The sequence below is a fragment of the Ovis aries genome, chromosome 5 (assembly GCF_016772045.2).
Source record: "Ovis aries strain OAR_USU_Benz2616 breed Rambouillet chromosome 5, ARS-UI_Ramb_v3.0, whole genome shotgun sequence".
Taxonomy (NCBI): Eukaryota; Metazoa; Chordata; class Mammalia; order Artiodactyla; family Bovidae; genus Ovis; species Ovis aries.
Window position 1 is genome coordinate 17,829,192 of NC_056058.1, and position 11,970 is coordinate 17,841,161.

The 11,970-nt window shown below is 53.4% G+C and overlaps 1 protein-coding gene and 1 non-coding gene across 2 annotated transcripts; both read left to right on the forward strand.

Annotated features, from left to right (window-relative positions):
• The first annotated feature begins 372 nt into the window (after positions 1 to 372).
• Positions 373 to 9,237, forward strand: EEF2 (eukaryotic translation elongation factor 2). The gene is made up of 15 exons (XM_012178077.4): positions 373 to 458; positions 1,483 to 1,697; positions 2,549 to 2,730; positions 2,822 to 3,033; positions 3,494 to 3,672; positions 3,782 to 3,887; positions 4,390 to 4,503; positions 4,609 to 4,747; positions 4,864 to 5,059; positions 5,668 to 5,926; positions 6,284 to 6,391; positions 7,146 to 7,499; positions 7,644 to 7,826; positions 7,914 to 8,046; positions 8,524 to 9,237. The coding sequence occupies exons 1-15, from the start codon at positions 456 to 458 to the stop codon at positions 8,715 to 8,717; spliced, it is 2,577 nt and encodes an 858-aa protein (XP_012033467.1). The 5' UTR covers positions 373 to 455; the 3' UTR covers positions 8,718 to 9,237.
• Positions 3,354 to 3,418, forward strand: LOC114115086 (small nucleolar RNA SNORD37). The gene has a single exon (XR_003589584.1). It is a non-coding gene; the product is annotated as a small nucleolar RNA SNORD37 (small nucleolar RNA).
• Positions 9,238 to 11,970: the final 2,733 nt, after the last annotated feature.

Sequence of the window (11,970 nt, forward strand, 5' to 3'; positions counted from 1 at the left end):
CAGACCCTGTTCACATCGTAATATCCTTTTCACTGAAGTGCTTGGCACTTTGCAAAATGACATAGTTCCTAACATATGGTTAATAGTCGCAGCTAAAATGCCACTCTGCTTTCTGCATCTAAGTAGTGCATCCTGGAGGCGTGCACCCAGCTCGAGGCAACCACGCCCCCGGGAAAATCCAAGCATGGAATGCAGACCCTTGGTATTAGAGCAGCCCCGCCGCCGCCTAAGGGGTTACCCGGGCGGGGTGCTGTTGGGGAGGGTGTTCATGCGCTTGCGCGCCGCGTCGCTTCGCTCCGCCCCCGAAGCGCGGTCAGATGACCCGCCCAACCGGCGTCGGCCTATAAAGTCTCGGGTGTTGACGTCAGCGTTCTCTTCCGCCGTCGTCGCCGCCATCCTCGGCGCGACCTAGCTCGCTCGGATCTGCTTGGGAGAATCCACCGCCATCCGCCACCATGGTGAGCAACGCTGTTCAACCGGGGACCTGAAACGGCAGCGAAGCTTCGGCAGGGCTGGCGCTGCCAAGCCTGGGGTCTTGTGGCCTCCCTGACTGGGAGGAGACATGGCGGCGGCGGGGCCGGCGGGGCCGGAGCAGGTGAAGCGGCTGCCGCCATGTCTGCGCGCCGCACTGCTCGCGACCTCCGCTTCCGGGGGCGCCGCCGCCTCGCGGGGTCCGGGGTCCGGCTAAAGCTGGGGCGGAGGCGGGGCGGGGGGTATGATGATGTGGCAGACGCTGTAATGGCGGGCGCCGCAGCGCGAGCCGGGAGAGGGGAGCCGCCTTATGTAACCCGCGGGCCGGGAGTTTCAGTCTGATTTTTTGTCGGGAGCCGTGGGCGTCTTGGAAATGGCTAAAGGAGAGAAGAGTAAGACCTTTAGAAGCGCCCGATCTTCTCCCGCTGTGTAATGTTATTTTGGTCTCTTGTCTTTCTTGAACCTCCCAATTGTGAACACCTGATCCTGGAGCCACGAGGTGGAGGTTCGCGCCTGTTAGGGCTGCGCAACCCCCCCTCCCCCAAACCGGGGGTGGCATATTTACGAATCAAAGGTGGGGTGTTGGCTCTGACCCCCACAACCCCAGCGAGGGGTGACCTTGGAGTTCGGAGACCCCTTTTGGTTGGGAAGCCTCGCGGTATACCAGTGGCCGCACAGTGGGACACTTGAGGTTCAGCCAGACCCCATGAGACTCCAGTATCTACTAGTATAAAGGGAATCTGTTGTCACTCATTGGGACTTAGTCCCCAGTTTCCGTTCTGAGTTGTCACTTTGGGTGTGACAGCCAAGATTAGGCTTTTCAGGGACAGGGTGAGTTGGACATCTTTAAAGGGGTGTTAACAAAGGGGGATTTAGGTCGGAGTTGGCAGCACCAGGGACCAGCCTCTTTTGGCTAGGGCCTTGCAGCCTCTATTGATCAAAGTCTCTGTGCCAAGGGTCCTTCCTGGAGTGCTGGCCTGTCATGACCCTCCCCTCCTCCACCCTGCCCAGGTGAACTTCACAGTAGACCAGATCCGGGCCATCATGGACAAGAAGGCCAACATCCGGAACATGTCTGTCATCGCCCACGTGGACCATGGCAAGTCCACTCTGACAGACTCCCTGGTGTGTAAGGCGGGTATCATCGCCTCTGCCCGGGCTGGGGAGACCCGCTTCACTGACACCCGGAAGGACGAGCAGGAGCGTTGCATCACCATCAAGTCAACGTGAGCAAGTCCCCTGGTGTCGTCTCCACAGGGAAAGCGGGGTGCTGCTTGCTCTGAGTCCTTGGTAGTGGGCGGGCTGGATAGACATAGGCCTTTTCTCACAGGGTTTTGGGGAGAGGAGCACTTTGGAGCTGGGCTTCTGAACTGGGAGGGATGATGGAGCTTCATCTAGTGGGATGGGCACCTTTGTCTCCAGGGGAAGAGGCACAGTGACGGGTGGTAGAGTTAAGGAGGTTGGAGGGGAAGGGAGCTGGGGGCTCTTGGCAATATCTGGAGAAGTCTGAGGATGGTATTGGCATCTGGGGTCAATGCCAAAGTCTTGCTCTGCGCACGCCAGCCTCCTGTGAGTTTTCTGGTCCCAGATGTCATGGTGAGAACCTCCCTCCACCCCAAAGAAAAAGCAATGATGGCAGTTGTCTTCATTTAGTCGTTTGTCCTTGGTCGTTGCTCTGAGACTCACTTCCCTGCAGGGCAGGGAAGGGTGGAAAGGAGCCTTTGGGCTTTCTAGCTCCTATGCAGTAGCTGCTTTTTTACAACAGGTGTGTCAAGCCTGGGACGACCTAGGTGGACTCTGGTGCCAGGGAAGTGGCTGTCCCTGGCAGAGGGTGCAGCAAAGATAAATGTCCCAGATGGCGGTGGCTTTTCTGTTGGGAGTCTTAAGTTCATCTTTAGGGATGAGTAATGCAGGGAGAGGGGACAGGTTGCAGCATCTGCCTGGCTTTTTATTGGATCCCAGCCTCATTTAGGAATGAAGAGTGTCCGTCCTGACTCCCCCTCGGTGGGAACCTGATTGACCACAGGCCAGGCTAAGGTGTGGCTTCCACCTGGCTCACCTGTCCCCATTGTTTCAGGGCCATCTCCCTTTTCTACGAGCTTTCAGAGAACGACTTGAATTTCATCAAGCAGAGCAAGGATGGCTCTGGCTTCCTCATCAACCTCATTGATTCCCCTGGGCACGTCGACTTTTCCTCAGAGGTGACAGCTGCACTCCGTGTCACTGACGGTGCCTTGGTGGTGGTGGACTGTGTGTCTGGTAAGCAGTGGGCACCCCCTAGGACGGCTTGGAACCTGGTGCTGTCCCTTCTCTGGCTGCAAGAGCCGCCTCATCCCCTGCTGTTCTGCAGGTGTGTGTGTGCAGACAGAGACGGTGCTGCGCCAGGCCATTGCTGAGCGCATCAAGCCAGTGCTGATGATGAACAAGATGGACCGGGCCCTGCTTGAGCTGCAACTGGAGCCTGAGGAGCTCTACCAAACCTTCCAGCGTATCGTGGAGAATGTCAACGTCATTATCTCCACCTATGGCGAGGGCGAGAGTGGACCCATGGGCAACATCATGGTAGGACAGCCTGACTGCTGGGTTTAGGGTACTTTTCTCTGTCTTCATAGTAGTCCCTTCACTGCTCCTGTGGGGCAGACTGGAAGGGCTGTGGTCTTGAGCTGCCCCTGGGGAACTGCTTCTGAATCAGTGACTTCCTGGGGATTCTTCGGAGGTGGAAGCTGGGGATCCAAGGAACCTTAGAGTGACAGGAAAGCTGGACTTTTAGGGAGGTGAGGTAGTGGCTCCCCCTGCTTGCTGACAGGTGCATGGAGCAGTCCCTGTGGGATCTTTGCACACACACACACACACCCCCCACCCCCGCAGGGGTTGGGTACCTTGTACATGATGACTAAAATTTCTTCACTTTGACCTGATGGCTACTGAAGAAATCTAAGGTCTGAGGCATGGAGTGCCTGGGGATTTTGTAGCTGTGGTTTCCGTCCATCTATTCCAGCTAAACTGTCTCCCGTTCTTGCAGATTGACCCCGTTCTTGGTACTGTTGGCTTTGGATCTGGTCTCCATGGTTGGGCCTTTACCCTGAAGCAGTTTGCAGAGATGTATGTGGCCAAGTTTGCCGCCAAGGGCGAGGGACAGCTAGGGCCTGCTGAGCGGGCCAAGAAGGTGGAGGACATGATGAAAAAGCTGTGGGGAGACCGGTAAGTGTTCGAGACACAGCTCAAGTGTCTGTAGGGTCATTCCCACCCAGGTTACCCCCTCCCCCACCATTGATTTCTGTAACTCTTGGGTTGGGTGTTCTTCGAACAGGTACTTTGATCCAGCCACTGGCAAGTTCAGCAAGTCAGCCAACAGCCCTGATGGCAAGAAGCTGCCACGGACGTTCTGCCAGCTCATCCTGGACCCAATCTTCAAGGTGAGCCAGTGTAAGCTTGGTAGATACCCCTTCCCAGGGCTGTCCTTGGGCTCCCCATATAGTCTGGTATCCAACCTGCAACTGATGGCAAGATGCCACAAGGCAAGGCAGGGTCAGGCTGCATGTCAGCTCCTGAAACAAGGAACAGCATGAGATCAGAAGGCCCCCAGTTCAGCCCTGGCTAGCAGGTCTCCCACATTCTTGGGCTGCATCTTGGGGTCAGTCAGCCTCCTTGACTGGGCAGCAGGCGAGATGTGGCAGAAAGGACTGACTATTGTAAGCCCGTGAGTTTTCAGTGAGAATGTGCCCACTTACACAGGGTGGGTTTTTTTAAGTCTTTTGAGAGATTTCCTTATTTGCTAGATTAAGTCAGGCGTTTGATGGTAAGTAAGCATTTTTGCAGCTTTGGCCCTGCTCCATCCATGCCCTTCAGGCTCTAACACGTAACTGCAGACTTTGAGTATGTTCCCAAACCCACTTTGCCATCTTTTCTGCATGTTAGGTGTTTGATGCAATCATGAACTTCAAGAAAGAGGAGACGGCAAAACTAATTGAAAAACTGGACATCAAGTTGGACAGTGAAGATAAGGACAAGGAGGGCAAACCACTTCTGAAGGTGAGTGGAGAGGCTCTCCCTGGAGTCCCTCTTTCTTGGAGCTGCTTGTGTTGATGTTTGTTCTGGTCTCTTGCTAACATTTCCCCCTCATATCCTCTATTCCAGGCTGTGATGCGCCGCTGGCTGCCTGCTGGGGACGCCCTGCTGCAGATGATCACCATCCACCTGCCTTCCCCTGTGACGGCCCAGAAGTACCGCTGTGAGCTCCTGTATGAGGGTCCCCCAGACGATGAGGCAGCCATGGGTATGTGGGGCCTGCCTGCACCCCGGGGGCCTGATGCTGGACAGAGCCTCAGTTTGGAAAGCTGAGTTGTCATGGAATCACGTTTTCCCTTTTGGGGGTTTCATTTCTCTTCTCAGGCATTAAAAGCTGTGATCCCAAAGGCCCTCTCATGATGTACATTTCCAAAATGGTGCCGACCTCTGACAAGGGTCGGTTCTATGCCTTCGGCCGGGTCTTCTCAGGGCTGGTGTCTACTGGCCTGAAGGTCCGCATCATGGGACCCAACTATACTCCTGGGAAGAAGGAGGACCTGTACCTGAAGCCGATCCAGAGGTGAGGTACTCAGGGAGTTAGAGGGGGCTGAACAGCCTCCTGCTGCTCCTCCATCCAGTGAGGGGGTAAGGGTGGGGTTGTCTGTAAGACCTGCTGGGGGGAGGAATAGTACCCTTCCTCCCAACTAAGGATTCTCAGTGTGACACAGTCCTGAGCTGGGAAGCAGGTAGGAAATTAGAGGGATAGGATAGTTCAGGTGCCTCAGAGCAGGCCCTGATCCCAAAGACCTCAGTTGAGGGTGGTGCCCCCCAGTCAACTGGTGCAGGTGTGGGATTGCCCTGGCTGTACTAGGGTGCAGAGGGTTGCATAGGCACAGCAGCACTTTGCCTGGTCTGGTGATAGAGCCAGAACCATCACTGAGATGTCACTGGGTTACTGGCCCCTGGTGAGCTGGCTCTGTCCCTCTAGACATGAAGACAGGCACAGGCTCAAAGGAGGGGAACTTTGTGCTTCCACTGTAGGAGGCTTGGGTTCAGTCGCTGGTCCAAAAATTAATACATGCAGTGTGGTACTACCAAAAAAACAAGGGAGGCTTGTCTGGTGACTTGGGGATCTGCCACACGAGTGCTAGTGTGTTGACATCTTTTGTGTCGTTCCCCCTTCCCCAGGACAATCCTGATGATGGGCCGTTATGTGGAGCCCATCGAGGATGTGCCTTGTGGCAACATTGTGGGTCTGGTGGGCGTGGACCAGTTCCTGGTGAAGACTGGCACCATCACCACCTTCGAGCATGCCCACAACATGCGGGTGATGAAGTTCAGCGTGAGCCCTGTCGTCAGGGTCGCTGTGGAGGCCAAGAACCCGGCCGACCTGCCCAAGCTGGTGGAAGGTCTGAAGCGGCTGGCCAAGTCGGACCCCATGGTGCAGGTGGGTGCCCCTTGGCCAGAGGTGACATCTACCACAGTGGTTTGTTGACTTGTTGATGTGGTGTGACTGGGCTGACCTGGCAGAACTCCCGCCCATTTAAATGGTGGTTTTCCACCCAGGAATCCAACTTTGATATACTACTTTGATACATCTCTTCAGACTGGTAGGATCCTGAGGCTCTTTTTAGAAGGTTAACGTTGAAAACTAGTAAAACGGGCCCTGATACCTTCCCCCTCAATCCTCCTTTGGGAGTCCACCTTGTCCAGCTGGAGCTGACTTTCCACTTGCCCCCTGGAATCCCTTGGCTTACTGCTTGGTCTTGGGGTCAGTGTTGGGCTGACGCTTGGCCTTCTGCAGTGCATCATCGAGGAGTCCGGGGAGCACATTATCGCGGGGGCTGGGGAGCTGCACTTGGAGATCTGCCTCAAGGACCTGGAGGAGGATCACGCTTGCATCCCCATCAAGGTGAGGTTGGTGCTGCCACACAGTGACAGCTGGAGGCCTACATGCCCTATACCAGAAGGGCTGTTGGAGAGCATGACCTGGGTGGGCTCTGAGGGTCCCGCTGGTGGGGGGTCACTCGGTTCTCCTTCCTTCAACCCCTTCTTGCCAGATAATATGTGCTGTTGTGGCATCAGCTCTGTAGATGCGCAGGTAGGGTTGGAGTGTGAGGGGTCTGCTAACTTCTGCCAACAAGTTTACAAAAAAAAAACTTGGGTAAAGGGCAGACACTGAGGTTCTGTAGGTGGCCCCACCACCCCCAGCTGGTACACCCTGGTTTCCATTTTCTGCTTTTTCATAAAAATGAGCTCAGATCTGTGTCTGCTTGGCCGAGGTTTTGGGTTTCTTTACATGCTATTTTTCCTTGTTAAATCTTTTTAGTTGCGGCAATTAGAGTTTCCGTTCTTCAGGGAATTGACAGTTTTTTCATGTTTTTTTCTAAATAAGGAGACTACTGAAATAGGATCTTGCACTTGTATGATTGCAATCACTTTTCTATTAATACTGCATATATAGTTCTACGAGAAGTGTATTTAGCCAGCCCTGTTGGCAGTGGGCATTTAGCGAGTAGCTAGCTGCACACCTGTTTACACGAAGTCAGGTGGAGCCTGCTCTGCTGTCTATTCTCTGTCAGTGTGAAGCGGGTATCATTAGGAAGGTATTGTTCTGGGGTGTCTGCTTTCTGGGGCAGACCTAACCCTGCACGTTCCTCTTCCAGAAATCTGACCCAGTTGTCTCGTACCGGGAGACTGTCAGTGAGGAGTCGAACGTGCTCTGCCTGTCCAAGTCTCCCAACAAGCACAATAGGCTTTACATGAAGGCGCGGCCCTTCCCTGATGGCCTGGCTGAGGACATCGACAAGGGCGAGGTGTCCGCCCGCCAGGAGCTCAAGCAGCGGGCCCGCTACCTGGCTGAGAAGTACGAGTGGGACGTGGCTGAGGCCCGTAAGATCTGGTGCTTCGGCCCTGATGGCACGGGCCCCAACATCCTCACGGACATCACCAAGGGTGTACAGTACCTCAATGAAATCAAGGACAGTGTGGTGGCTGGCTTCCAGTGGGCCACCAAGGAGGTGAGGGGGTGCTCAGGCACAGCACTGCAGGGCCAGTCAGTGGGCGAGGTGGGATTGTGTGTGGTCTTTTGGACAGCTGTGGCCACCCTGTCCCTCGGCTGCTGTGGAGGTGGGTTCTTGACGATGGTCCTCCTTCCTCCATAGGGGGCGCTGTGTGAGGAGAATATGCGGGGCGTACGCTTTGACGTCCATGATGTGACGCTGCACGCTGATGCCATCCACCGTGGGGGTGGCCAGATCATCCCCACAGCTCGGCGCTGCCTGTATGCCAGTGTGCTGACTGCCCAGCCCCGGCTCATGGAGCCCATCTATCTTGTGGAGATCCAGGTAAGGGGGCTGGGCCGGGAACCTCCAGCTGCTGTTTTGGGTTCCGTCCTGCCCAGCAGCTGCTCAGAGCCCTTTTTTGTCCGACAGTGTCCGGAACAAGTGGTTGGTGGCATCTACGGTGTCCTGAACAGAAAGCGGGGCCACGTCTTTGAGGAGACCCAGGTGGCCGGCACTCCCATGTTTGTTGTGAAGGCCTACCTCCCTGTCAATGAGTCCTTTGGTGAGTACCAGTCTGGCGTGGTCCTCAGATGCCCGCTGCCTTCTGGGTGGAGTCCAGCAGACGGAGCCCTGGCCCATCCTCTCTCATCATGAAGGGCGCTCCCTCCTGCAGTTTTTTGCAGCATGCTTGTGAAGGAGGGGATGACCTATTTTTCTCTCATGTGGGTCTCAGGACTGTTGATTTAGTGGAGAGGCCTCAGCCTGTGGATCTAAGCACGGCATAGAGCAGCCATGCTGGAGATCTGGCTCGTCCTCAGAAGGTGCAGATGGAGGCCTGGGGCTTAGGAAGGGCCTGCCCTGCCTCACTCTTTAATCAGTAGCCCTTGAGGGAACCTTTGGTTGAAGTGTAGGGTAATGGGGTTAACGTCTAACACGACTTCTGGGATCCTCTGGTGTGTCTGTGTTTTCTGGTCTCGGCCAGGGGACCATGAGGCACATACCTGGGCTTCCCAGTGAGCACTGTTTGCCCCTTCTGCAGGCTTCACCGCTGACCTGAGGTCCAACACGGGTGGCCAGGCCTTCCCCCAGTGTGTGTTTGACCACTGGCAGATCCTGCCCGGTGACCCCTTTGACAACACCAGCCGCCCCAGTCAGGTGGTGGCGGAGACACGCAAGCGCAAAGGCCTGAAGGAAGGCATCCCAGCCTTGGACAACTTCCTGGACAAGTTGTAGGCGGCCTCTGCTTAGCCTGCCACTGGGTGGGACTTGGCGCGGCCCCTGCGCCCAGGGACAAGTGACCACAGCAACAAGCCCCCACATTCTCCACAACACCTCGAGGCTGTCCAGACCCAGTAATGCTCTGCCTGACAGGTTTCTGGGGCCCACTTCGTGCCATCACTCAACATGAACACTTGATGCTGTTTCTTTCGATATTTATTTCCAGATTTCAGGGGCAACAAGTGCCCTCGGAGCAGCGACTATCTGGCCGGTGGGGATGGGGGAGGGGATGGGACAACCAATACTTTTTTGTTGAGCGGGAAACTTAATGTCAAAAAGTTAAAAATAAACGCATTAAGAGGTTTATTTGGGTAAATGGCCCCTAGTGGATTTTTCTCCAGAAGGGGGCAAGAAACAAGCGGGTAGATGTTCTCTTTGGACAGAAGCTAGAAGGCAGAAAACCCCGCCCGCACAGTGTCACTGAGCACCTCCAGCTGTATTAGTGCCATTGGAATAATAAACTCAACATGGTGGAGATTGTGTGTATGTGGTCTTTAATCTGCTCAGGCTCAAATGGGCTCCCTGGGCCAGTGAGTAAGGCCATCGGTGATATTCCAGTACAGGGGTGAGTGTCCAAGTGACAGTCCAGCAGTCCATCTGTCACAAGGCCAGCAGATGTCTGTGCTGTCCACAAGGGCAGCCACTTTGCCCATGTGTCCCCTAAGTGTTACAAATGGGAGACTGTGCCTCAAGAACTGAGTGCTGGGTTGGCAAAATAGCTTGTTTGGATTTTTCTGTAACATGTCAGGGAAATAAACTGAAGAACTTTTTGGCAAACCCAGTATTTACATAATTGACACTGGTGGTGCTGTAGCAGTTCAGGCCTGGAAGATTGCCTGGGTGCTCACTTTGGACCCATCCTCCCTGTGGTGGCTCAGAGGTTAAAGCAAAGTCTGCCTGCAATGGGGGAAACCGGTTCAATCCCTGGGTTGGGAAGATCCTCTGGAGAAGGAAATGGCAACCCACTCACGTATTCTTGCCTGGAGAATCCCATGGACAGAAGCCTGGTAGGCTACAGTCCACAGGGTTGCAAAGACTGAGCAACTTCACTTTAAATTTCCCTTGTGGCTACTTCTATGCAGTTGCTAAGTTGTGTTTGACTCTTGCAACCTCGTAGACTGAAGCCCCCCAGGCCCAGGCAAGAATACTGGAATGGGTAGCCATTTCCTTCTCCAGGGTTTTTTTCTTACACGGATAGAATTCTAGTCTCCTGTGTAGCAGGCAGATTCCTTACCATTGAGCCACCTGGTGTTAAGTGTGAAGAGGGAAGCAGAGTAGAAACCTGGTGAATATTGCCTAGGGCCAGATGACCAAGGTCGTCATCAGTGGTAAGTCCCCATGATGGTATGGCACCACATGGTCTTCCCAAAACTCATCTCTTCAGTTTTAACAGAAAAACATCAAGACAAATCCACACTGAGGAAACAGACCAATCTTCAAAACCCAGTCATCAAAACCCCTGGAAATGAGACTCAAAAAGCACAGAGGAACCTAAAAAGACAAATGTGACGTAATCCTGGGACAAGAAAAGATGGGAGAAAGTCTAGTAAGGACTGGTTAATAATGGACTAGTCCAGTCTATTAAGGACTGTTGGTTGGAAAGTCTAGTAAGGACTGTTGGTTCTTTAGTGGCGACAAATGTAGCAGATTAATGAAACAATAGGGAAAAGGGAATGTGAGAGAAAGTGCTGCTTTAGCTGTGAAGTGTGCTTTGGGTTTAGTGGAGGAAGGTGGTCCCAGGCTGGAAGAAGAGCTTTCATGTCAAAGCTTAAGCGAGGATGAGGTGTGAGGCGAAGAAGGCAAGTCGTGAAGTGAAGTGGAATTGCATGAGATTGGGACTATCATGACCAGAGGATGGCCTGTGTCAGATGGTATCTGAAGTGGTTCAGTGTGGGCTTTGGGTTCAGGCCTCTCTGGGAACGAATCTCAGTTAATGCATTTACTGGCTGTGTGACTCTGGGTGGGTTACTTAACCTCTCTGTGTCTGTTTCCCCAAGTATAGAACTAGTAAGATATTTTACTTCATGTTGTTGATTGGTATGCAGTAAAGCTCAACCAATGCTAGTTCTTATGTATCTTGAGCCTAAAAGGAGTCATAAAACAGTCCTCAAGCATTTAATGGCAACACCTATCCTAGTTCGTATCTTTATGTATTTGCAATATGGCTAACAGCTTCCCAGGTTTAGCACTAGTGGTAAAGAACCCACCTGCCAATGCAAAGTGACTTGAGACGAAGGTTTGATCCTTGGGTCGGGAAGGTTCCCTGGAGGAGAAAATGGCAACCCACTCCAGTATTCTTGCCTGGAGTTTCATGGACAGTGCAGACTGGCTAGCTATGCAGAATCGAACACAACTGAAGCAACTTAGCAACCCTGCTTATTTAACTTATATGCAGAATGAAGAAGTGAAGTGAAGTTGCTCAGTTGTGTCCGACTCAGCGATCCCATGGACTGGAGCCTGGAGCCTGGTAGGCTACAGTCCATGGAATCCTCCAGGCAAGAATACTGGAGTGGGTTGCCATTTCCTGCTCCAGGGGATCTTCCCGACCCAGGGATCAAACCCAGGTCTCCTGCATTGCAGGCAGACACTTTACCGTCTAATGCTGGGCTGGAAGAAGCACAAGCTGAATTGAGATTGCCAGGAGAAATATCAATAACCTCAGATGTTCAGATGACACCACCCTTATGACAGAAAGTGAAGAGGAACTAAAGAGCCTCTTGATGAAAGTGAAAGAGGAGAGTGAAAAAGTTGGCTTAAAGCTCAACATTCAGAAAACTAAGATCATGGCATCCGGTCCCATCACTTCATGGGAAATAGATGGGAAACGGTGGAAACAGTGTCAGACTTTATTTTTGAGGGCTCCAAAATCACTGCAGACAGTGATTGCAGCCATGAAATTAAAAGACGCTTACTTCTTGGAAGGAAAGTTATGACCAACCTAGATAGCATATTAAATAGCAGAGACATTACTTTGCCAGCAAAGGTCTGTCTAGTCAAGGCTATGGTTGCAAGGAGATCCAGCTTGATTCAGTTCAGGAACGACTGAACTGAACATTTTACAGAGGAGAAAACTGCCTGGGACTGAAGCAGCCCCAGGGTCCGCCTCAGGAGCTGTCATGAGAGAGCTGGGCATCAGTTCAGTTCAGTTCAGTCGCTCAGTCGTGTCCGACTCTTTGGGACCCCATGAATCGCAGCACGCCAGGCCTCC

What these genes read in the sequence shown, in the direction of transcription:
- EEF2 (XM_012178077.4), top strand. An exon ending in TCCAGTGGGCCACCAAGGAG is followed by an intron (nt 7,500 to 7,643) that starts GTGAGGGGGTGC and finishes CTTCCTCCATAG; the next exon opens with GGGGCGCTGTGTGAGGAGAA. An exon ending in TCTATCTTGTGGAGATCCAG is followed by an intron (nt 7,827 to 7,913) that starts GTAAGGGGGCTG and finishes TTTGTCCGACAG; the next exon opens with TGTCCGGAACAAGTGGTTGG.